This window comes from Eleutherodactylus coqui, chromosome 3, assembly GCF_035609145.1.
Source record: "Eleutherodactylus coqui strain aEleCoq1 chromosome 3, aEleCoq1.hap1, whole genome shotgun sequence".
Lineage (NCBI taxonomy): Eukaryota > Metazoa > Chordata > Amphibia > Anura > Eleutherodactylidae > Eleutherodactylus > Eleutherodactylus coqui.
This window is the reverse complement of record NC_089839.1, coordinates 185,952,663-185,978,164: the sequence shown is the minus strand read 5'-3', so window position 1 is coordinate 185,978,164 and position 25,502 is coordinate 185,952,663. Positions and strand designations below refer to the sequence as shown.

The following is a 25,502-nucleotide window of genomic DNA, read 5'->3' as shown; positions in this document are numbered from 1 at the left end:
TTCCAAGTAATGTGGCCACTAGGGGCAGTGTTTCATGTAAGTAAATTGATACAATAGAAGAAGATCCGTCAAAGAAGAGGTAAAGCACAAAAGAGAAACTGCCCAAAGAGAAAGTTAAAAACACTCAAATACAAAAACTATCATGTATCCAGCCACAATATTATGGATGGGCTTTCCAAAGAAGGATTGCTTTATATCACTTTTTGTTGACCCCCCCCCCCCTCCCTTTTTTTCTAATGGATGCCTCATTGTTTGTTATATTTTTGTTCTTTATGGATATATTTTTGTTTGCATTGAAGGGGGTATTCAGGGCTATTCATGACCTATTCCTAGGATAGGTCATCAATAGATGATTGGCAAGGGTCCACTACTCGGGATCTCCGATCAGCTGATCCTCCACTCTGCTGTCAATGCAGAGGTTTGAACATTGCCATCAGTTGTCATCAGTGCCAGAACTGTAATAGGAGGCATAGTTCCCATTGATTTAAATAAAGGTAAAGCCAGCTATTACACGTCCGACCATGACCACCGATAATGACGCTCAACTGATCGACAGCGATCTCTGGCGGCGGACCCCCATCAATAGTAAAAGTCCTGGAATACCCCTTTGAGATATTCATGTAAAATAGATATTGACTATACTGTCTGACTTTATTAATGACTAATTTTGTGCTGATATTGGGTCGCAGCATCCAGACAGATGTAATGGTTTATGGTATTGCTATTAACCTCCGTTTATTTTTGGGGTGAATACAGGATATTTTTTCTGTTTTACGTTTTAGCTTTCTATTTGGAAACTTTCTCTCTTGTGCTTTGTATGTATTTAGTAAAGTTTTTTCGGATTTACAATTTGGGAATAGGCTACCTTTTCTTTGATGGGTCTCCTTCTATTGTATTAGTGCATTGTGGACTCCTAGTGGCAGCACCCCTATAATCATTAGTGGTGACCATCTGATTACTAATACTTATTGTCATGTGAGTAAATTGTGCTTTATTTTGTTTTCTGCTGAGAAACCCGAATGCTTGCTGTGAGGTTTGTTGCACAGTATGCAGTATAATAGCTGCTTATGATTATGGTATATTAAAAATGCAGGTTTGGCAGTATTTCTCTTAAAATAAGCCAAGACAAACCGCCATTGGATGAGACCTTACCTCAAAACAGCTGGTGTACCACTAGGAATTCCCATTGTCCTAAGAACTCATAGCAACAACTCTGGAAAAGAACAACCAACTATGACAAAACCTGGTCACAAGCATAAATATATATAACCCTGAATAGGTAAGGGGGCCAATATTTTGTCACTATTTGATCAATGTCTTTATTAAGTATTTCTACAGCCATGCATGAGCCGAAAATCTAAGCAGATCCGATCATATTTTTGGCTGATAATAACACCACAGCCAGGCGAGTTGCCCTGCATCTCAAATAAAACCACACTGGACCGTCACCCCGGGCTTTCCCAGCATCTAAAGCCAAACTGCTTGCAGCAAAAAAAAGCAACAATACTGATTAATATGAAGTATTAGTTGATATTTTGGCCAGCTATCAGCTAGAGTCTGCAGAAAAATTCTCTACAGCACCTCCAGAGGGTAAATGAAGCATTACAACGTGGACATTAAAGTGATATTCCCATCTTAGACTTTTATGGCTTATCCCACAGTATGGGAGAAGTTCATTAAAGTTTTTATGCCAGTTTCTGGCATTAAAAAAAGTTATAAAATTTTCCACAAGGCTTGCTTTCGCAAAAATTTTGCAGCTTTTGTCTGTCTGCACCCCTGTCTGCCACCAAATAGGGGGAATGGCTTGTCAGTCTGGTGCGGTCACTCCCCTTCCATTCCATTTGCATATGATTTACAACAGAAACTGGCATAAATTATACCAGAATAACATTGCGCTTGAAATGTCTATCTTAATATATGTCTCCCTATATGCCATAAAAAACCACTTCTGGGACTTACACCTATCTTGCGTTAGGACCCCCATTGCCCGCATCCACCTTGAATGCGGTGGTGGGCAAGACAGGAATATCCAATGCCCTACACTACACTGCTTCATTAACTCTCAAAGACGTCAATGGGAATTACACAAGCAGCGTAATGCAGCGAGCTACACTGTTGTCACAGCTATGCATCTGTGTAACACAGCATAGCTCACTGTGCCATGCTGTTTGCATAACATTCATTGACTTCTATGGGCATTACAGAAACAGCATGCCTCAGCTGATCTTAGTTGTTTCCATCAGCCTGGTCACCAAGAAAACTTGTAATCAGCGGCGTTCCCATCTCTTGGGAACATCTCTTTAAAATCAGTTGTGTGCTAGATACTTCAGAGACAGGGACAATCTTTACAGATACTCTTTCTTCTGGCTAATAAATGAGGCTCCTACATGAGACACCCCCTGTTTTAACCAATTAATGACCAAGCACTGCGCTTGGTGCTGGGCTTTAATCCCAGCCGATAATAAAAAATATAGTGCAGGATTAAAGCTCCGGCTCCATAGAGAAGCAGGCTGTGTCCTTGGTTGTCAGTGGCAGCCGAGGACTCAGAGGAGAAGGCAGAAGCGTTTTCTAACTGCTTCTACCGTCTCTCTCTCTACACTACATAGCACTCATTGAATGCTTTGTAGCCTAGAAGAAAGTGTAAGCATCACTTCCACCAATTGACCCAGCGATTATGTGACCACTGGGAGCGCCATGCCAAGGCAGAGCTGCAGGGTCCTAGCAGACTCAGATCAGCTCTGCCAGTGACTACTGTCACTACAGGGGAATGTTTTCTCTTGTAACTGGGGCTCCTATGGATGATTTTCCCATGGATGCCCCAGTCACAGTGAAAAAATGTGAAAAAAAGACAATATGAATGACCAGTGTTCTTATATGATGTCATGGGGGCATAGATGAAAAAATAGTTACAAAAATAAGTAAAAAATAATACAGAATAGAATTTAAATATGTATATAAAAAAGATAATGACCCAGTGCCAACCTAAACCGTCGCCATGGGCGCCCTGTAATCCGGGACTATGCAAATTATAAATCAAAACGCCCGAAACAAAATGAGGAACCTGTTCCTGTACTTTATTTTAGAGTAACCATACTAATTTTAAAAATAAACAACTGTAAATTTAAGGAAAAAAATCTTTTTTTTAGCTTTTCGCCACTACTAAAACTGAGACCTGGGAAAAAAAATTGTTAAATAAGATATAAAAAAAAAAAATAGCCCTATATGCCATGGGAATAAAAGCACTGCAAAAATAACTGTCAGCAGAAGAAAAAAAATAGGACAGTAAAACCACCACATGGGTAATAAAATGCCTAAAAAGTGTCTGGTCCTTTTGAACTGAAACACCCCTGGTCCTTAAGTGGTTAACTTAGAATGCCATAATAGTTCAGTTAAAGGCATTTGCTACATCAGGCAGTCTTTTTTTAAAGTGATCCTACAGTTTTAGAACAAAATTCTGTCTCGGTACAGGAGGGGGTGGTATATGACCTGCATTGGTTCTTTTCTGTTGTCACTTTAATCAACCAATTCCAGGTCCCATTTTCAGCTGTCCAAAGTGGCCAATGCAGTCTTCAGACTACCTAATCCCTACTGTGCATTGGTAGCGTTAGACTACTAATGCACTATGCCTGCTTTCTGATTGGCTCGAGGTGTTGACGTGATCAGCACTAGCCAATCAGAAAGTGGTGCCCACTGTGCAATTGGTAGCTAGAAAATTACTGCGACTATTTTCGACAGCCCAAAACCGTCAGATAAGGTGGCAGCAGGGAAGAACAACGGCAGGTAATACAACCCCCTCCTCCTCTTGTCCCAGGATAGAATTTTGTCCTGAAACTGGAGGGTCGCTTTAACTACAGTCGTCATTCTTAATCCTGCCAATGTGATTCAAAAATTCTAAAACCTCGATCGTTTTTTTTGCCATAGTACAACTACCTACTACAACCCCAGCAATCAAAAAGCTGCCTTAAATAACCCGCGAACACATAAGATAAAAATGAAACATAAAACAGATGCTCGATACCAGAGCGCTAACATAATACGGAAAATATGTTCGTGTTTTTTCACCGACCAACTAGATCTGTTGAAATAAAAATGCACCGTTCTATCGTTCTCCTTCTAATTGTTGTACCGCTGCCAGATGTTTTGTAACCCAATTACGCCGTGCGCAGTTTCAGCGGATTGTGTTTGTGTTAAACACTCAGTGGGATTATTGATCTGTTAGGGGAGGTTGATTTGTATGTAAATGAATGATAGGAGGCAGCCAGTGACCAGTGAAAGGGTCCCAGGGCAGACTGGGGTTTGCTGCTGACGACATTGCATTCATTAGCATTCAGCAGAGGCAAGCTCTGCAACAAGCTCACATTCTGGCACAGGGAGAGAGCATGCTGGCAATTATTCTTCATAGGGCTGAGTATTTCCTTTACAAGATCTTGGAGAGCAAATTGGACATAACATTGCTACTTCTACAAAGGGTCATTTAATAGAAGAAAGGAAACACTGAGCGCTCTTGTGTGCACTGGATCTTGAGCGGAATTATCCTGGAAAGAAAAAGGAGATTTGGGAAAAGGAGGGGGGGTACTTCTTAAAGACCCAGCCAGAGAGGGCAGGAATCACACTTGTCCTGCTGATGGCTTGCACAGTAGACTACTTCTCAGCCAGCAGCCTGCTGCTTGATGTGTGGCTCTGCTCTAAAGGGCTTTGACAAAGCCCTACTGCTCATTTCAGTTCAAGTGACTCCCAATGTCTTGTCAAGCTGAGCAGCAGAGCAGAAGGCTGGATGGGCTTGTCTGTGTGAGGCTGGAGCAGCATGGAAGAGGAGAGCAGTACCCTCACTGAATAGCAGGGTCTCTGAGGAGCTGGGAGCTATTGCCTCTGCCTGGGATCAGGGAGTCACTGCTGCTGGTATGTGTGTATATTCTTATTCTCTGCCTGGGTACTGATACTTAAAACTACCAGGGCTGGGCTGTCTGAGTAGTTTATGTGCATGCATTGTATTGTTTTTTTTATACAGTTGGTATATATGGGGTTGCAAAGTAGACATTGCATGGGTATATTTAGATCTATCTGGATACCTTGGAGTGCAAAGTACTGTACAGGGCTACTCTATCTATCTATCTATCTATCTATCTATCTATCTATCTATCTATCTATCTATCTATCTATCTAACTATCTATCTCATGTCTAATATGCATGTATTAATCAATTTGCAAATACAAGGTGGAGTCCAAATATCTGGACTATATCATTATCTTGGACAGAATATGGCTTTCACCATATCTACCCATATAGCTAATTATACACACAGTTTGCAGATAAGTCATCCGAATCTATCTATCTATCTATCTATCTATCTATCTATCTATCTATCTATCTATCTATCTATCTATCTATCTATCTATCCCACATCTATCTATCTATCTATCTATCTATCTCATATCTATCTATCTATCTATCTATCTATCCCACATCTATCTATCTATCTATCTATCTATCCCACATCTATCTATCTATCTATCTATCTATCTCATATCTATCTATCTATCTATCTATCTATCTCATATCTATCTATCTATCTATCTATCTCATATCTATCTATCTATCTATCTATCTATCTATCTATCTATCTATCTATCTATCTTATACTTTACAAAGTTGAATTTGTCAATTGGCACAACCCAAATGTTATGTACATAGAGCTGCAGGTAAACTGTTTCAATGTACACTTAGCAACAAATAAATGTGTATACAACATGAATGTTGCACTAGTGTATCACTTCAGAACAGCAGAAGGATACAATGTTGCATTCCTCTTTGTGGTGATCTATTCTTTGCCCAGGAGAAGATGTTGGTAATTTGCTGGGGGCAAGGGAGTATGACCTGCCCCACAGATTCATCTGCTTTAGCCTTTGTTTGGCGCTGACTTTCCTGCGCCATCCTACCTTTTCTCTATCGGCAGAATAATGACAAGATAATTATTCACAGCAGATGCGGTCATTCTCCACAGAGCTCCGGTTTAGCATATTCCATTTATTTAATGTCCATTTGACTTGGGCTCAGGCGTCCAGACAGGATTGTGCCTCATTCATCATTTCGTTATCAATTTAAATGCTTCCTCTCATTTATTATTGAGGGGCTCCTTTTGACTCCCAGTGGGAGGAAACCGTAACTGCTAAAGTTTCTGAAGTCTATTTCGACAGAAAAAAAGTCTTGTCATTAGCATAATTATTGATTTCATTATCGATTTGACCTCATCTGCTACATAGAGATGTAGCAGAGCTGAATAGGTTTGCTTCTTTGGAGCTGCATCAGTTGTGCATCATGAGAATTAAAGATAATAGAACAGATTTAGCTGCAGCCCTGTGTAAAATAACAGATAACCCAGTGGGATATCATGTTGAGTTGTTCCACATGACAAACTCGGCTGCATTTATTTGAGTATTTTGCCGCTTCTGACAAACTTAACATTGCTAGATCTTTCAAACCAGGGGTGTTAGTGGACTCTCAAGATACTTGGGGCACCATTGAGCAATGTCATGGGAGTATGTTGATATAATTAAAAGTGGTGATGGCTGGCAAAACACCCAGGGCATCGATGCCAGGTGCTAGCAACGCCATTGACAAGCTCAGCAAAGCTACCACTTACAATGTCAGCTCTGCTACATCTGTGGGCGCTTTATTTTTTTTTACAGAATAGGTGTCATTGCTTCACTGTTTGCTTCCAAGTGACTGAGTAAACTGATCCTAATCGTATCCCGTTTGTTTGCACAGATGGGTCGGTATTAAATTACTTGACATTATCAATGCTAGTCAAAACTTCATCCTAGTTAGCAAACCTGACACATTTTTGAAACTCAAGACTCAATCCCTTTCTACGGTCTGGTATAGTAATATACTTGAAATGGGATCTGTACATTGGGGAGGTTCTGTAGGGGTCTGTAGGTTGGACAGATTGTTTAGGGGTCTGTACATTGGGGAAAATCTGTAGATTGGGCAGATTCTGTTGAGGTCTCTAAGCAAATTCTATAGGAGTCTGTAGGATGGGGAGATTTTGTAGGGGTTTATACTTTGGGGACATTCTGTAGGTTGTGGGAGACTGTGTAGGGTTCTATACATTGGGGAAATTCTGTAGGTTGGGCAGATTGTGTAGGGGTCTGTAGGTTGGGTAGATTGTGTAGGGGACTGTAGGTTGGGTAGATTGTGTAGGGGTCTGTAGGGTGGGCAGATTGTGTAGGGGACTGTAGGTTGGGTGGATTGGGTAGGGGTCTGTAGGGTGGGCAGATTGTGTAGGGGACTGTAGGTTGGGTAGATTGTGTAAGGGACTGTAGGTTGGGTAGATTGTGTAGGGGTCTGTAGGGTGGGCAGATTGTGTAGGGGACTGTAGGTTGGGTGGATTGGGTAGGGGTCTGTAGGGTGGGCAGATTGTGTAGGGGACTGTAGGTTGGGCAGATTGTGTAGGGGTCTGTAGGTTGGGCAGATTGTGTAGGGGACTGTAGTTTGGGCAGATTGTGTAGGGGTCTGTAGGTTGGGTAGATTGTGTAGGGGTCTGTAGGTTGGGCAGATTGTGTAGGTGTCTGTAGGTTGGGCAGATTGTATAGGGGTCTGTAGGTTGGGCAGATTGTGTAGTGGTCTGTAGGTTGGGCAGATTGTGTAGGGGACTGTAGGTTGGGAAGGTTGTGTAATGGAAGATTCTACCTACAAAGGATATAGGACTAAATTGATGGTTCATTTAACATTGTAGCTATGATGTAAAGCAAAAGAGAAAATCACAAAATTGAAAAAAAAAATTGCTAGGAGACAGAGTCCAGGAGGAGTTGATTTAGGAGTGATGCATTACCCAAGTAAATGTATCCCATGTGTTCCGAACATTTCAAGGAAAGCAAGGAAAGAAAACCATTTCATCCAGTATGTGAATAATTACACAGACCAATTTTCTGATCAAAAGATAACCTGTAAACTCGATGCCATATCCATATTAATGTGACTTGGGGAACTCCTGCTGAGAATTTCAGACACGCAGAGTAAATCATTTCATGCCCAACTGTCTGTTCCAAATCACTGGAAGTATACGATATCCCATAAAATACTAATTTCACTTTCCCCTCTCCATCCTAGTACTTTTTACCCGGATTAAAACCATAAGAGTAGTGGGATTTGATGTAGAAAAGATTCGTATAGCAAGCCCAATGTGTGGAATCTATAGGTGCAGGAGGTTATTCCTCTATGAGAATCTCCCTCATTATTATTTATTCTTGTATGGTTGGGTCTTGTAAAGTATTTTGCATATTTTTTTATATTTTTGTATTTTTTCGGTGTTGATTTCATATTATATTTAGTTACATTTTATTTCACTCCTATCTTGACAATTCTCATATGCTTGCTCCAAGTATTTAACTACACAAGTCCGCAGCACTATAATGAAAGGCTGACTCATGGATCTGTCAGTCTTATTGTAAAGCTTCCCTACTTCTATAGACAGTTAATATTTATGTTTAATTACACTTTTATGAAACATTACATTACTCTTCTTTATTTTTATATCTTTTATACTATTAAATTACATCATCTTTGGGACTAACTTTTTTTTTTTGTACTATAAAAGTGCATTATTTTTTGCATATTTATGAGAGAACTATCCTGGCCTTTGTATTATTTTACAACCTCCGTCAGAAATTATTCATGAGACCAGAGTGCATTACCATAATTATTCATAAGTGCATAGGTGATTTCTATGGAGACATAAATAATTGCATTACATTTACATGATGATGAAACGATGGGGTGTTATCTCCCGGACGTCGTCATGACTTCACGTCTACCCGTTATTCTATGCTAAGGTCGTGCATGCAATGGAAAATAATTAATTTCTTGGTTAATTAATTCTTCGTTAACAGCTGGAATGTTTAGCTGCCAGAACAATGACCTTTCTAATTAGGCATTTAGAAGTGTCCAGCTGGTCATTCTCCATTTATGCACTGGTTTTAGTTATATTGACTCTATCATTATATGTACAGTATATTGTCAAGATGATATCAATCTTGAGAAAGACTAATGATGAACATTACATCTGGATGCATCTGTGTTGGGTAACATCAGCTAGACTCGAGTCTATTATTTCATGTATTGTTTATGTAGAATCAACATATTCTGCATGTAATGTAGACTGAATGCCCTCATATATGTTCCTCTACTATTGAGGCCTACACCTAACCTAGCAGTATGTTTTTGGAAGGTGGGAGGAAGTCAGCATGGAGGACATATGTCAAATTCCATACAAATCTTGCCTTGGTTGGATAGCCCCTCTCCTGTATTTAGGGCAACATTGCTAACCAGTGAGCCACTGTGTTAAATTGAAGGCTATATGTAGGGTGAGTTTAACAAGCTGGTTGCACAAAGCACTTCACAGCTTCCTTAAGGATCATTGCTGATTGTATAGGATTCCTGTAACCTTTGTTTTATTGGAGTCTCCATAAAGGATTTATGGATTTCCAGTGCAGATGTTGTTTTGTTGGCCGGCTGGGATTGTGTTGATGAGTCATTGAAAGAGGAAGACAATGATCATGAAACCAGTGGAGATAAAGCTAGTTGGTGTCTTCAGGTTTCCGTCGATCACATTTATCACAGTGATTTCTTCCATAAAACATTCTCAATATGGCAAACTATATGGTGCCAGGTTTGGGAAGGAGTTAACACATTTTTTTACCTAAGCTATACCAATAGCACTGATATTTTGAGCCATTACATATGATGCAACATTTTATTATGCTGAAACCCTGGCACACCGAGACAATTGGTTAAACTTGGCATAGAGCCTAAAGACTTGGGGGCCTAGGGTGTGCCATATCTATAAATCTGCCCATACAGCTTCAATAACTGTTGAATGGATGATCTTTTCCACGGGCTCAGCCGTGCCCATGCACATTCATGTGTTATCCAAGCATACTGTTCCGCAACGGAACGTTGCACAGGACAGTTGCCTCGGCAACCGTCTAACTCCCAGCGACTATCATGCACACTTCCCATTTATTAAAATGAGACCTGTGCACGATACTCCTTGGGCTCAACAACTGTCCTGCTCAATGCTTCTCCATGCCCGATGTCACATCAGGCACAAGAGTATTCCCGAACAGCTGCTTAGAGAACTGTCTCCAGTAACAGATGATATTGTACAGTCCTCTCTCCCTGGGATTAGAGAGTTGCAAAGGAGATGCATACAGAATGATTATAGCCTCGTGTGGCGTAAAGTGTTAAGACAGCAGAAATGCAGTCCTAAGCTCTTGCTCACGACCTGAAGGTTCCGAGTTCAATCTCTCCATGGTTCAGGTAGCTGGCCCAAGGTTGACTCAGCCTTTTCAATCCTTCCGAGGTTGGTAAAATGAGTACCCAGCTTGGAGGGGGGGGTAATGAATAAAATTACCTTAAAGTGCTGCAGAATAAGTTGGTGCTATACAAATAACAAGATTTATTTATTTTATTTTATTTATATGTGTTTCTATTTTATATAGTCTTGATATCCTATCTTATCTGGGCCTCCAATAGTACAATAGAGCTGTCAGTAGATACCTATGTAATGATAATGAGATGACTCTGCTGACTCGGACTAGCCTACACAGCAAAGCTGAGAAGTGATCTGTAGAAAAGAGAAAGTATCAGCCTACAGAGTGCATTCCGATAGCCAGTGTGAAAACTGGAATAAAGAGCCCTTTTTTTCTGTGTGGATGTTGCCCATGTTCCACTAGTTGTATATAAATAAACCATCACTGATGTCTGGACACGACACATAATATAGCGGGAGCTATAACTACTTACTGTACTGTTTATTTGTGCCAATATGCAAACCTTATTCCTCCTTAGATATTGTTTGCCTATACTGTTAAAGCCAATAAATGAGATTGCAAATTGCTGTTTGTCTATAAATCTTTTTTAATACAGTCATTGTCATGGTCCCAACTAATGAAAAACAGAAGAGCTTACAGTCATTATAGCGCTAATATAGGGTCCCCAGCTATTCCTACAATCAAATCTAGGTCAGATGCACTGCAACCATTATAGGATTTAATTTCTATTTTCCCGTAGCCTCAAATGCATCGGGAATCTTTTTGGCAAAGTGTTGTTCCAAGTTACAGTATTATAGAGGTAAAAAGCAGACAAGTAATGTGTTAGTACAGAATGTGCTGGAATCCATGGCAACTTCAGCGTTCTGCGTTGATAAGTCTACTGCCAATGATGATATAAAAGAGATGGAAACTCATAATTTTATGTTTTGTATTCTTTATGGCCTTTCAGTTTTAAGGTGGTGTGCTTAGACATTCTGCAACATAGACCTTGTATGGTCTTGTGAAGAGCTAGTGGATCAGTGCCCTATCTAGATACTTATTGTCTTATATATGTGTATATACATGTACAAGATACAGTAGTCATTGCCACCATCCATGGCATTTCTCAGCACTGCTGATCTTGGGTGCTAGCACAGATTGGAATTGAAAAATGGCTGAATTCTCCTGATTTTTGCTTGGTCAAGGCATGGCTTTGGCCCCCACCATAGGCTCATGGTAAGCTAGGGACAGGATATGTATTGAGTTTGCTCTTGCACAATGTCTAATGTTAATACCATTTTTCCATGTCAAGTCTCAAATGGTGGCTGGGATCCAAAGGGGGACCTTTGAAGACTATTTGGTTCACCACCTGGCTATGTAATGCTAATAATTTGTCCATGGCTTATAACCCAATTCTGAATAGGCCTGCAACGGCAGAGCCCTACACGCTCAGGAAAGTACCTAACAGAAGACCATCTGTCCGTCAAGGTTGCCAAGTCCTTCTATATCTGCCCCTGGCACAAGGCCCTAATGCCCTTGAACCTATCTCCATTGCTTCCTACAGTATCGACTTCACACCAGTTTCTGGCAATAGACTTGCCCACAGATTTCTGACCATCTTTCCATGCGAAGAGAGCATTTTAGTTGCATTCATGGTAAATTAAAGGGGTTTCCTAAAGGCCCATTTAGACACAACGATTTAGACACGACATCAAAAGATGTCCTTTGAGCGATAATCGTATCATTTACAGCACAAGATGATCGCTCAAACGTTGAGCGATCACCTTGTGCTCTGAGTGGAAGATGCAGAGGACAAGCGGGGACACTTGTCTTCTGCATGCAGCTGTTCCCTGCTTGGAGTGCCCAGATGTTATACAGCCGGGCGCGCCGAGCGAAGGATGCAGAAGACAAGCAGGGTGTCCCCGCTTGTCTTCTGCATCTAGCTTTTTCCCGCTCGGAGCGCCCCAAAAGGAAAAATTGGCTAAAGGCTGGGTTGTGTTAAAATAATAAAAGAGACATTACTTGCCTTGGATATCCCTCACTACTCCAGCTCAACCGCTATGTTGTCCCATTGATTTCTATTAGTGGTCCTGCAGTGATGATGTATTAACTACCCACACATGAACATTGCATCATCCCTGAGGCCACTGATTGGTTGCAGTCGTCACATGCAGGAAGTCAACGTGTCATCATTGCTGGACTGTTATTAAGTGCATGCAAGATCTAAGACTATGAAGCAGTTGCAATGGAGTGGCGGGGATATATCAAGTGCATCATCTCTCTGTTGTTATTTCATCACAGCTCCTCCCGTTAACCAGTATTTTCAGGTCTAGGATTGAAATGGCGATCTTTCAGTCGTTCCCATTCACTTATGTAGTGAATGTGAAAGACTGAATGACTTCTCATTTGAAGGTGAGTAAAAGAAATGAAAAAGGAGGGTGGAGCAAGACCCAGTGAGGGTAGTGGAATATTTATGGAGTACAAAGAGTTTTCAATGATTGAGTATTTTGAATGGTGGAGGTGCTGCCAACCAGATGACGCTCCACCAGTGTGGGCGTAAGTGTAGCGAAAAGGATGTGAAAAGAACTGGTATGGAGGCGCAACACTCTAAGCTACTAGAAGATGTAGATCAAAGTCCAATGTGTGATGGTGAAAGCACTTCTTTTTTATTATTTTTTCAGAAATTAAAAACCAGCAATGGAATACGCGTTTCGGGGAAGAACCCCTTCGTCAGTTCGGCTGGATAGGACAACAGGATGCCTAGGGGTGACACGATTCCAAAGATGTATGGAATGTGTCGGAGGTCCTGTGTGCAGGAGGACAGGGGAGAAAAAAAATGCTTTAACCTTAAAGCATTTTTTTTCTCCCCTGTCCTCCTGCACACAGGACCTCCGACACATTCCATACATCTTTGGAATCGTGTCACCCCTAGGCATCCTGTTGTCCTATCCAGCCGAACTGACGAAGGGGTTCTTCCCCGAAACGCGTATTCCATTGCTGGTTTTTAATTTCTGAAAAAATAATAAAAAAGAAGTGCTTTCACCATCACACATTGGACTTTGATCTACATCTTCTAGTAGCTTAGAGTGTTGCGCCTCCATACCAGTTCTTTTCACATCCTTTTCTCATTTGAAGGAGCCAACAATGTATTTTCCTGTCTGCTGCCCGAGCGAATGAGCTAGCGCTGGCCTAATTCACTGATTCAAATGATAAACTGGTTCGTCTAAAAGGGCCCTATAGGTTGCCTCCCGTCAGTGCAGGTTCGACAGCTATTACTCCTGCATCCCCCTGATACACATGCATGCTCAGCTTGGTATAGCGTGCAAGTGTTTTCAATAGAGTGAGGGGAATAAGGGACCTTTTACACAGAATGATTATGGTTCAAATAATTGTTGAATCCCGCAAAAAAGAATGATAATTCACTGTAAACTTTGCCAACAATTGAATGATGACCAAATAATTTGTTCATCATTTGTCCATTTTATTCTGGCATGAAAACTCCTCATTCAGCATCTACCAGTCTTTCCATGTAAAAGGAGATCATTGATTCACTCACAAACCATTCCCAATCCTGCATCCGGCAGGAATCTGAATGATTCAGTGTAAATGCATGACAACTGAATGATGAGCTTCTCATTTGTTGTTCGGTTTTTGGAAGCAGAAAACCGAACAACGGATCAGCCCATATAAACAGGCAGTCGCTCACTTACGAACGACTGCCTGTTTACTGTGAATGGAGGAGGGCGGAACAGAACAATCCCGACCTGCTCCACCTCCATTCACCAACCATGTTCGTTGAATGTAAAAGCACAAGAACAATAATCGCTGGGGCGACCTGTCGGGCATCTACACCCAACAGATTGTCCCATGCAATAGGGCCCTAGCAAAGGACCTAACATTCTATGACGGAAAAATGACCAAAAAAATGTAAACAGATGTCCTTGGAAAGCAAATAGCTTGGTTTGTACTGCCAGGCACCTCTGGCAGGAGCTTATCTCCCTTGAGAACAAAAGGATTGAAAAACCTCCCAACATCTGCTGTCAGGGAAGAGTCATGACACCGCTATACACATTAGATGGTCAGCTTGCCCCGCCAAATGTCTCTGGCCACCTTTGTATGCCTTCTCCAATATTGACAGTTGTCTCAATCTTTGTTACTTCTTGTTCCTTTTTCTAATTCTTGTGGTATTAGGACTAAAAAAAAGTATTTGGTTGGATTTTCAGCCAACAGAGCCGACCACCATTGACCTAGCTTCAGAAATGTAAGAGAGTAATTGCAACATCTATCCATTCATCCATCAACGCAATGCTACACTCATTTTCTTTCCGTTAGTCACCTCCTTTATCAGTCCTCCCTGCATCCATCCAGATCTCTTTACACTGTAATGTCCTCAACATGGAATTTTCTCTTTTCTCACAAACAAAAGGGAAGATTGCACTCGGAAAGATAAATAAGTCTGAGATGTGGCAACTTGCCAGAGCCGTGTGTATTGTGCGGCACAAAGCTAATGCCGACTCATCTACAGGGGACTTGTACGAAGGGAAACAAGGTTTGTTTGTTAATCCATGCCTGCCTGACGCCAAACCAGATTACTTCTTTTGTGTATAAACTAAGGATTTCTGGCCATGCATTTACATACAGATTCTACCAAAGGGGAAGAAAGACCCCCATTGCCTTCATCAACACGCAGCTCCTAGATCACAAGTTGCTTATGCCACAATGGAGGGCTATGCCAGATTTTCAAAATTTGCTGATAATTGAGGAATACTTGCCTCCTTTATCCTCCAATGCTGTCAGGTTAGCGCTTCTCCTGTTTTGAGCCCACCCAACCCCAGCATTGGATTTCAAGGATCTGATGAAAACCTGACGTGTACGACAGTTGGCCAACGATCCCCCAATATCTCCCTTCAGATAAACAAGGCCATTGCTAGCTGTTCGATCCATAGATAGTTTGGTGCCATTGGTATCTGGAAGCCACTTTTCTCCCTATTAAAACCCATGCAAGACAGACTCGTTGCTAGGTATACTGCTTCAACATTTTATGTAGCGTTGCTAGACAGTGAGTCCCTATAGTAACCAGCCTGTCAGATTATTCAGGTCTTCTAAACCAGGAACAGAGAACAGACAAGGAGACTTTGCAAAATTTACACAAGGCCTGCTAAAGGCTGAATATTGACTCATAGGGTAGCCACAATTCCAATAGGTGGCACTGTGGAGGATTATGTCATCGCTTGTTTGTAAGGCTTTTTTCCAGGGAGCACTGCGTGGCCTACATAAGACTCCTTATGAGGCTGCTCCATTATAGTGGTCCATCTCCTTTTATTTAGTTTATGTTATCATTTTATGCGTCTCATCATTTCCATATAAACGTATAACTAGTACCGGCCAAGAAACTGTATAAGACACATTAAAAGTGATGATTCCGGTCTTCCTGGCTCTTCTATAAACTGTAAAACATATGAAAGGGCTAATGCGGAGGCTTAGGCAAGTTCTATGACTAGAGCAGAGAGCAACATAATAGAAAAATATAAACAGGAAATATTCAGACACTGATAAGTATCACATTTTAATTAATCTAATAAACGTTTTGTATGATATTTGGCCTACTGTTGTTTGTTTACAATTGAGCATGTGTGGCCTTTAGGGCTGGTTCTAGTTTAGGCCTGACATCAAACTCCCCTTAAATATGAAAATAATGGACTGTGGGCACAAACCCTTGTAATGTGAAGTGCATAAAAGCAAAAGGATTAACCCAATTTCTTCTTTATTAATAAAATGATAGCAAGCACAAAATGTATTTTGGGACGCAACTCCCCTTCTTTCCTAGGAGTACAGGAAATTAATAATAAACAATAACAACCCTGTATTCTTTCTAGCCATTTCCGAAACGCGATATTTGTGCTCGCTATCATTTAATTAATAAAGAAGAAATTGGGTTAATCCCTTTGCCTTTATGCCCTTTACATTGCAAGGGTTGCGCCCACAGTCCATGATTTTCTCTTTTTTACAATTTTGCATTTCTATGCCCCATTATCTATGATGATGGTAATTGGACTGGCAGCACCCCAGTAAGTATTCTACAAAAAAACTATTCTGAATATTAGAATCACATTCTTAATAGGAGTCGCTCCACCTTTCTCTTCTCTTTAAATACTGTAGGCACATAAAAACGAACCTGTCACCAGGTTTGGGCAGCATGAACCCAGGATAGGTATGCACTGTTTCCCTAATGTGTTATTGTGAAACGCTGCAGCATTTCAGAGTCAACACACTTTAAAGTTTGACTTCGAACAGAGTTTTCGAGTCAAAGAGGTGGGCCAAGCTGGCTTCTCCCTGTCCACAGAATGCAGACTGATCACTCTCTCCATACATACAAGCAGGGAGAAAACTGTGAGACTTTATTCTGCCGGCGAGGAGAGGTCAGCACTGTGATATATGGATATTGATAAAGTGTCCCCCAACTATCCATAGCAACTTGCCACTCAGGATACTGGGAAAGATGAATTCAATGTTTTCATCTCTCCTTCCTCCCTCACATCCTTTATATGCATTCTTCCTCAGGAAGTCTTTTGATCGTGATGGCATTAAAGTTGAGGCAGTGGCAGGTAGATGTTAATTGACCTCCTGCCAGTGAGGCTTAACACCTCGGGTAGGTCCCGCAGACTCCATGTCACCGAAAGCCAGATTGATGGTAAGTCTTTTAATAAGGGTTATTAGTCATTAGTTTTATGTAATGAATAGGGCAGGCCTGGTGAATGAAACACATCTAGACACATTGAGGTCCAAAGCCCAGAACGGTGTATCTGTGTATTTGGTTATAATTTACACGTCATGTTTGATGTCGCTGAATAGATTAAATCATGACCAGAAATATGCCAGCTCTATATTCCCGATCGGAGTGCCTCTCGCCGAGATATGGGGAATTATGATTTAACCACAAGGGATGCATGGCCATACCCCAACCCTCCTAAATAACATCAATGGGGGCGGGCCAAAGAGTATTCTGAGGGATCCTTTATAAATTGGGGCTCCACAGACCCCGATTGCCAGACCAATGAAGTATGCTGCGGCATATGGACTGTCCTGTTTTGTTTCCTGGAACTCCGCCAATCAAAACCTTGGGCTGGATATCCCAAATCTGGTACCTTTTTGTTTATTTTTCTCCTTGTTTTATTTTAAAATAGTGTCTTGTTGTGCATTCCTGTATACCCTTATAGTCCCATGTAACAACCTTTTTGTATATCCTTTGTGTGTGTGTATATATAAATATTTGCACTGCTAGCCTTTTTTAGAATAAATCTGCAATTTATTAGTCAAGCCTTGTCCGTTTTTAAAACGAATCATAAACTCCAATTGTGTTCATAATTCATAGTCTGGGTCCCAGCTTTCCTTAACAGCTGGTGGTGGCAGCGTGTGTATGTGTTCACTGTAGCTGGGGCATTCATAGGATCCCCAGTTACAGGAAAAAACATCCCCTGTAGTGACAATAGTCACTGACAGAGTTGATCAGGGTCTGCTAATCCCAGCGGTCACATGACTGCCGATTCGTGTAGTGGAAGTTATACTTCCACTCTCTCTTTTTAGTACATAGCGCTCATTGAGCACTGTGTACTCGGGAAAGAAGAAGGCAGAAAGGGTTAAAAACTACTCCCGCCTTCTCCTCTGAGTTATCAGCTGTGACCAGCAGCTGACAACCCCACATTCTTCTGCTTGATTGCAGAAGCAGGGGCTTTAAATCCCCGCCATATTTTTACAGTCGGCTGAGTTTAAAGCCCAGGATCAAGCGTCGTAAATTTACAGTGCTTGGTCCTAAATTGGCTAATATGGGAACAGTACATACCTATCCCAGGTTTATTCTGCCCGTAGTTAGTTCAGCATGAACCGGGTGACAGGTTCCTTTTAAGAGTGCTCATTCACATTAGATAGAAGTGGGTTGATGATTGAACAACCATTAAACAAATAACTGTCTGGTTTTGCATATGCAGCTATACACATTTTAGTCCATCAATATTTAAGTTGTTCAAACTGGCCATATATATTCAGGCAATGGACAAATGATCTTTCTAGATGGCAAATCTTTTGTGAGAACGAAAAATCTTTCGTCCAACTTCCGGGCAAAAAAATTCAGCCATGGCCAACCTATTACCAGATGATGATGGTCTGCCATTGCTTCAGCTAACATAATCATTCTTTGTAAAATTTCACCAAACAATCATTTAGTTGCATCAACTTTAGTCTAATGTCTATGGGCACCTTTAGCCTGATTGTGCGTCTCAGGCTTCCAAATAACCCTATCTCCTTGGCATTCCCTGGAAAGACCAACGATCGAGTGAACAAGCAAATTTCAACAAAATGTAAACTATTATCTGCACATGTAAACCAATGGCATTTTAAAGCTAACGGATCTGTCATTCTTACATTTCTCTAGCATTTTCTCACTTTGTGCAAAAGGACTGTAAATTCTCCTCAACGCCCAATTGCCCGCCAGTCTAGCACCGCCGTTCCTGTTCTCACCATGGGTTTCTATTTGGCCAGTGATTGGCTGCAGCAGTCATTTATGTATACAGAATGGCACAATGTAGCTAGAATATCCAAGGTATCCAGATAATATGTCAACTTTTATTTAGATCATCCTTAAAACATATGCACCATTTTGGCTGTGCAGAGCCTTTGTGAAACCAATGCATAAATAATGTATACGAAACATCACAGCTGTAGCAAAGTTGTAAGCAAAGGCCGGCGGTGAGCGCTAGACCAGCGAGGAATCGGAGGGAGTATAACAGTTTATTTGTAATCGTTTTCTGCCCTCCGTCTAATTTTTCAATAACTTGGAAAACCCTTTAGATTCTACTCCACACATGAAAATTCAGCCCATTGCTCCCAAGTGAAGCTTACAGGCATCCATCCTGTGACAGATCCCACATAGTGTTATGGCTTCTATTATAAACCAGGCTACAATCCAGATGTCAACCATGCACGTCAGATGCCTGTTTGGCTAACAGCTATTTTTTATGATCCCCCTCCCTCTTCCAATACACATGCATGTTTGGTTCAGCAAATAAGGAAGATGGAACAATATCTCTGCAGCGCCACCTATTGGATGATTGATTAAGATTCAGGTATTTTTCCATCTTCCTTATTTGCAGATAATTCCCAGAGGAGCATGCATGGCCTTATAAGTCTCCTCACTCACCTCCTAGGTGTCTCTACACACCTTCTAGGTGTTTTCCCTGAGGAGGGATGTTACCTGTTCCTGGTTTAGCAAAGTAACATATTATTTACTAAGGCCGAAAAAAGACATATGTCCATCCAGTTCAGCCTATTACCTCCAATGTTGATCCAGAGGAAGGCAAAAAAATGCCATTGAGGTAGAAGCCAATATTCCCCATTTAGGGGGAAAAATTCCTTCCGCCTCCAAGCTGGCAGTCAGAAAAATCCCTGGATCACCGACCCTTCTGAAGTAATCAGTGACTATAATATGTAATATTGTAATGCTCAAGAAAGGTGTCTAGGCCCCTCTTGTACTCTTTTATTGAATTTGCCATCAGCACGTCCTCAGGCAGAGAGTTCTATAGTCTCACTGCTCTTACAGTAAAGAACCCCTTTTCTTTGTTGGTGTAGAAATCTTCTTTCCTCTAGATGTAGAGCCCCTTTGTTACAGTCACAGTCCTGGGTGTAAGTAGATGATGGGAGAGATCTCTGTATTGTCCCCTGATATATCTATACATAGTTATTAGGTCGCCTCTCAGCCGGCTTTTTTCTAAACTAAACAACCCGAATTTTACACGTGATTTGAGTGGGGAGAGAGGAGTAAGTTACTGCCAGATGACTAGTGGTGGCTTATCTCCCTTGAGAACAAGAGATCCAGCATGTTGAAATCTGACAGCATGATGCCAGATGTCGGGGAACTTCTGGACATCCCCATGCACATAAGATAGCAGGAGACCCCAAAATCCACAAGTTCAACCCGACTGAGAATATTCTAATGTCTATGGCCACCTTGAGTCCACAATAGCACAGGATAGTACATCCTGGATGTACATGGGTCTTATTTCAGAAATGACTTGTTGTTTACACAAGCTGTATCTGGCAGACCCTCTTGGTGTTACTGAGCACAATCTCGAGGCTTGTACTAAAACATACAGTACAGCTTGATCCCTTGCAGAGAAGCACAACTGTGTCAAGCAGAGCATTAGTGTTCTCACTTGATTCATGCCATAGATTGCTAAAATGAAGAGAACACTGTAAAAAAATAAATCCATGGACCACCAAGGCATCCCCCTCCACTGCTTGTTTGGATAGCAGCGAGACATTGTTCCTATCCAGAAAAGTAATCCCTTGTCCTCTCCTATTAGTATAAGTCTTGTTTTGGCAAGGGGAGCGTAAATCAGCATGTGTTTCCGGGCAGTGACCTGATCTGGTTTTAATTGGAATCCAGTGGAGTAACCTAGGACCCTTTAACTGCTGGAACCGTTTTGTGTGCAGCTAACCTTCGAGTATACCTGATATCGCACGCAATCTGGATTCATGTTGGTTTTGTAGTGACGCCAGATGGTGTAAAGAAAAATATCTTCTCAGTACGGTGGGGAGACAAATCCCAGATGCCTCGATGTCACAACTCTGTGTTTTTACATATGTTTTATCATTCCACAGCTATTTTCGAGAGTCCATAGTTCCTGGAATGATGAGCTAGAATTTTCATTGTTCCCATTAATGGTGATTAAAGATTAGCTGTCACCACTCCTGGCTTAGAAAATCCTCGTATTCCTCATTAAATAACAATTTTGGAGCACAGTTTCTCAGAACTCTACACTATATTGTTCCTTTGTTCTTCCTCCTGGAAACATGAACAAGTTGATAGGGTTTCACATCTGCGTTGGGACCTCTGCTCGGAGCGTTGGGACCTCTGCTCGGAGCGTTGGAACCTCTGCTCGGAGCGTTGGAACCTCTGCTCGGAGCGTTGGAACCTCTGCTCGGAGCGTTGGAACCTCTGCTCGGAGCGTTGGAACCTCTGCTCGGAGCGTTGGGACCTCTGCTCGGAGCGTTGGGACCTCTGCTCGGAGCGTTGGGACCTCTGCTCGGAGGTTCCGACGCAGATCTGGTAGACAATACCGGAAGACAAAGCTTTTTCAGCTAAAAGCCAGGCGGCTGGGCGGAAACTGAATAGACCCATTATAGTCAATGGGGTCCATTCGGCGCTGTTGAGTTCCGTCCGAAGACGGATCAGGTTTGCCCAGGGGATTCCCCTTTCCTGCTCCCCAAACAGAGCAGGAAAACAGAACCCCCAAAGCAGATGTGAAACCATTTTTTTTTCTTTTTTGACAGTAGGGCATGTTCAGTACAGTCCTGATGTGTAGTGGCATATCCCACTAGCTAGGCAAATGCTAAATGGGTTTTGTGGGACTAAGATCTTTCTGACCCATCTTCAGGATGGGTCATCAGTATCTTACTCCCGGAAAATGCCTTTAAGGCCCAGTTGCCAATTTGTTCATACATTTCCTAGAGGAATAACTGAGGAACAGTACAACATAAAGTCAGTGGGGGAGATTTACAAGTACTGTGTAATAGTTACTGCAGATTTAGGGTGCATTCACACGGGCATACATGTATTTTGGTCCATGACTGCGCAGCATATACATAGGCTCAAATGCGCTGTCACCTTACGATTTTCTGCCTATCAGCAGAAAAATCTATGCAGTGAATGCACAGGCTTCATGTGTTTTACACGCATATAGGCACACTCATTGATTTCAATGGGCTTCTAATACGCACCAAGATGAAACATGGCTCATATTTTTCACGCAATCGCATGAAAAAATATGCATAAGTTAACAAACTCATTCAAATCTATTGTGCTCTGTTCACTGCGTATTATAAATACAACGGTTGAATTCCGCACCTGTTTTGCATTTAAAACTAGGACAAATCTGCACAATTTAGGTGTGGATTTGGCCACCACAAAATTGCTGTGGGTATTCCATTGCAAAATGCCTACAGAGATTTCATGATGTTGCAGGGTACCCTTAAAGTGACCCTCTGGTTTCAGGAAAAAAATTCTGTCCCATGAGCAGCTGTTGTTTTCTGCGATCCTTCTATTCTGCTGGTTCCAAGTCCCTTTTTGGGCCTTCCAGGATGGTCAACACAATCTTCAAACTACCTAATCCGCACAGTGTATTGGTAGTGTTAGACTACCAATGCACTATATCTGATCTCTGATTGGCCAGGGCTGCTCACATTACCAGCGCTGGCCAATCAGAAAGCAGTGCACAGTGTGCATTAAGAAGTTAGAAAATTGCCAAAAATGGGACCTGGAAGCCCCATTTTTGGCAATTTTGTATTTAGGCCATGCCCCATTTTCACATTCGGAAGGACAATACATAAAGAGTGTTCAAAAGTGCCTAAAACATGTGATAAATGTGGTGTAAGCTGAATCAGCCCCAGAGTATTCGAATATTGCTATTTTTATGTGAAGTGCTCTCTCACACGGGCGAGAGATACTATGTATTATGTGCACAGTTTTTGCGTGCGTAATTTGTAGTACCAATCTCACATTGACATTCAGTTGTGCCTCATGCATAAAATGGGGGCACAAAAAAGATTACGGCATGCACTATCTTGGCATGTTTTTTGCCCACATACACGCCAAGATAGTGTATAGGGGTTGTCGGCACACAGCAAGTACAGATGTCAGTGCGTACGTGCGTGCTCCTGTGCATGAGATGCGCACGCTACAAATACATTTATGTGAGGGAGCCCTTAGTGCAAGTGTTGACTAAAACAACCATGTAAGGAGAACTGACCGAGGCATACTGCCCATACATTGAACTATAGGATAAAGTCCACTTAGGCAATGTATACATGGGTACACGATGACTAATTACATACTGACGAGGGGCTTCCTCTGGGCATCTCTATTGTGTGCGAAGCTTTCAGTGTCAGTATTATCATTCATGGGAGTCTAGTAGAGCATCTATAAACTGTAACAAGGAGAGCAGTTCCCAAGTAAGAGTATGTTCACAGGTAGCGGAAATGGTACGCGCTAAAATCTGCGCCATTTCTGCATCAAAAACTGCGTTCAAATCTGCATTGGTGCTGATTTTGATGTGAATTTGCAGCAAACTTCACTCCTTGTATTGAAGGGGTGTAATGTCATGTAGTATATGGCCTGCAATATCTAATTTAGGCCTCCTGTCCACGGGCGATTCTTCATTGAGTTATCCGCGGCGATAATCTGCACACGGGTAACGCATGAAACGCTTTCCATAGGATAACTATGGAAAGCGCAGCCAATATACACAAGCGGAAGTCCGCCGTGATTTTCCGCTCACGTATAAAAATCTTCTTGGCATGCCACAATTTTCCACGATGAACCTATCATAATAATAGGTTCATTGCGGAAACTCGCGGTGACTTTAAGTGTTCTTCCACGGTGGAAATCCCTGTGGACAGGCGGACTAAATTTCATTATCACAGTCCTGTTAAAATAGTATTATCCGCTGTCTGTAGAGTATAACGGAATTCTACTAAATGAACAATAAATGAGGAAAATAATGGCTAGCAAATATTAGTCATCCCTGCGGCCCCAGATAGTGCCGATCTAAGCGACCACAAAAATAATCGCATGCATTTATCTGTTAATAGCCATGAAGTTTTACTGGCTGTCCTACCTCTTCCTCACCTCTAGATGGCACTTTTTTATAATTATGATTTGTTTAACTACAAAGTCACTTCCAAAAGCTAAAATAATAGCATCTTCTACAAGGACACACAGCATTGTTACATAATACACGTCTTCATTTCCTGCTTCCCGCCCGCATCAGCTTCTGCACCTTGCAGATGATCTCTAAATACTTTAGCGCGCAGCCAACGTGTTACTGTTCCCGGCTCCTTTATGTACCTGCCTTTGTCTCCCATGTAATATTGACATGAGGATCCCGTGCTCACATTGCGACACGGGCGTTGCGCCAGAGAATGTGTTTATACTTTGGTATCTTAGCTTCGGTGAATAGCTTGAGAATGGCACACTTACAGAGGAATTTGTTTTCTGCAGGAAGATCTGTCTGCATTGTAAGTGCCCACGGGAGGAGCACAGTGCCACCGCCATGCCTTTAGAGATGGAGAAAACCATGAACAAGTTGATGTTTGACTTTCAGAGGAACTCGACGTCTGACGATGACTCAGGTTGCGCTCTGGAGGAGTACGCCTGGATCCCTCCAGGACTCAAACCAGAACAGGTACTTTTTTTTTTCTACTTAATTCTAGCCATCTGCACAATGCAAAACCTCCTGTCTGAAGGTGTTAGTAATCTGTCCTAAGTGAGGTTGTCAGTAAACACTGGTAATCTCCATTTCACCCTGGAGGGTAGCGGAAACCTTGTTATTCCATACCACTTTACTTGTCTACTAACAGGGTGATTCAATGCCCCCCTCCCACACTGTCCTATCACTACCGAACACTGTGATACTTAGTATATACTGTAGTCAGATTGTTACACATCTTCCTCTACATTTACCATTTGGAAGGACAATTTACTGAATGTATTACACATACCCTACACTATTCAATAGTACGAAGGGTTGAGCTTACAGGATATTTGCACCCATGCAACTGTTTTTGTATTACTCCAAAGCAGCTATAATAAAACATGAAGCAACTTTGTGAATGGTCTTGTGTGAAAACTGTTTTGTGTATACAGGGGTAATATGGACCTACGTGTCTCCCTAGTTACAAGCAAACCCTTTGTAGTCTGATCCTGCAGTCATCCTCTTTATCCTTGTTAATTTATATGTGGTATGTTAGCAAGATATAAGGAACAGATGGAAGAGAGTATGACTGCAGGATCAGACTACACAGTTTTTGTAGTCTGTAACCATGGAGACACAGAGGTCTTCATAGTAACTGTGTACATAGAAAGGTAGGAGATGTTGCATTGGGGAAAGAATAATCTAAAATTCTGGGCTGCGTTAAGAAAAAAGTACACTTATAGTCACCATGTTGATGTACTGGGTACTCCGGTACATTCCGGTCCCCATCAGCATCAGGTCAGCTGCTTATGTGCTGTCTAAGCACATAACCTTTGCAGCCAATTACTGGTCTCATGGTTGGTACCACAGAGGTCATGTGCTTAGAGATGATCAAGCTACCTGGAGGCTGACAGAGACTGAAGAGGACCAGAAGAGGATATCAGAGCG

At 41.8% G+C, this 25,502-nt stretch overlaps 1 protein-coding gene across 4 annotated transcripts in view; it reads left to right on the top strand.

Annotated features, from left to right (window-relative positions):
- PRICKLE2 (prickle planar cell polarity protein 2) overlaps positions 1–25,502 on the top strand; it is a 267,456-nt gene that overhangs the window by 175,850 nt on the left and 66,104 nt on the right. For 3 of the 4 annotated variants that reach the window (XM_066596642.1, XM_066596641.1, XM_066596644.1), the window contains one exon: positions 24,362–24,545. In XM_066596642.1, the coding sequence (XP_066452739.1) occupies positions 24,362–24,545 (184 nt within the window). Of the gene's footprint in view, positions 1–4,293; positions 4,900–24,361; positions 24,546–25,502 lie in introns of those variants that run through there. The other variant, XM_066596643.1, reaches the window with a different exon arrangement.